The 944-nt window shown below is 50.5% G+C and overlaps 1 protein-coding gene across 1 annotated transcript; it reads right to left on the bottom strand.

The window, feature by feature from the left end:
* On the bottom strand, positions 1-944 carry LOC106512097 (uncharacterized; the record flags this gene model as incomplete). The annotated part of the gene is given in 1 exon segment (XM_014000788.1): positions 1-944. A coding segment is annotated over 1 exon segment (944 nt), but the record flags the coding sequence as incomplete, so codon positions are not given.

Genomic DNA, 944 nt, shown 5'->3' with positions numbered 1-944 from the left:
GTCCCTTCACAGTCACTTCAGCTGATCTGATCCGGGTGTCTGGTCCAGGAAAAACTTGAGAGACTTTACCCACAGGCCAAAGTGCTCGCGGAAGCTGATTGTCCACAATCATGACCACATCTCCTACTTGTAGATTGGTTGATTCAGTCTGCCACTTCTGGCGGGCTTGGAGTCCTGGCAGGTAGTATTTCAGGAAGTTCTGCCAGAAATGGTCTGCAAGAATCTGGCTGTGCCTCCATCTTCTCCGTCCGAGAATCTCTGGGTCGTCGTAGATGACTTGTGGCAGCGAAGCATCCCGCCGCCCCATGAGGAGGTAGTTAGGGGTCACTGGATCAGGATCCGCTACTTCAGATGAGGTGTAACCCAGGGGTTTTGAATTGAGTATTCCCTCAATTTCAATCAGAACTGTGTGCAGCACCTCTTCAGTGACAACTTGGGCTCCGATGATGACTTGAAGAGCAGTCTTCAGTGAGCGAATTTCACGTTCCCAGCAACCTCCGAAGTGTGGGGAACCAGGAGGGTTAAAAATGAACTTGATTTGCTGGCAAGCTAGCTGCTCTTTCAGGTCTGGATGAAGAGCTCGAAATGCCTCCTGCATCTCACGTTCTCCTCCTCGGAAGTTCGTCCCCTGATCACAGAGAATCTCCTTGGGTTTCCCACGCCTAGCTATAAAGCGTCTCAGGGCCATTAAGAAAGCATCTGTGTCCATACTGGGGATCAAGTCAAGGTGCACTGCTCTTGTAGTTAGACATTTGAACAGTATTCCCCACCTTTTTTCATTACTGCGTCGGATTTTGATGGTGTATGGCCCAAAACAATCCACACCCATGGAATAGAATGCCGGCTTGAACAAATGCAGTCTGGCTGGAGGGAAGTCTGCCATCCGGGGTGGGTTAGGGTGACCTTTCCACCTCTTTGCACTCAACACAGGATCTCTGATGGCG

The sequence above is a fragment of the Austrofundulus limnaeus genome, unplaced genomic scaffold, assembly GCF_001266775.1.
Source record: "Austrofundulus limnaeus strain Quisiro unplaced genomic scaffold, Austrofundulus_limnaeus-1.0 Scaffold4234, whole genome shotgun sequence".
NCBI lineage: Eukaryota > Metazoa > Chordata > Actinopteri > Cyprinodontiformes > Rivulidae > Austrofundulus > Austrofundulus limnaeus.
This window is presented reverse-complemented; position numbering and strand designations above follow the sequence as displayed.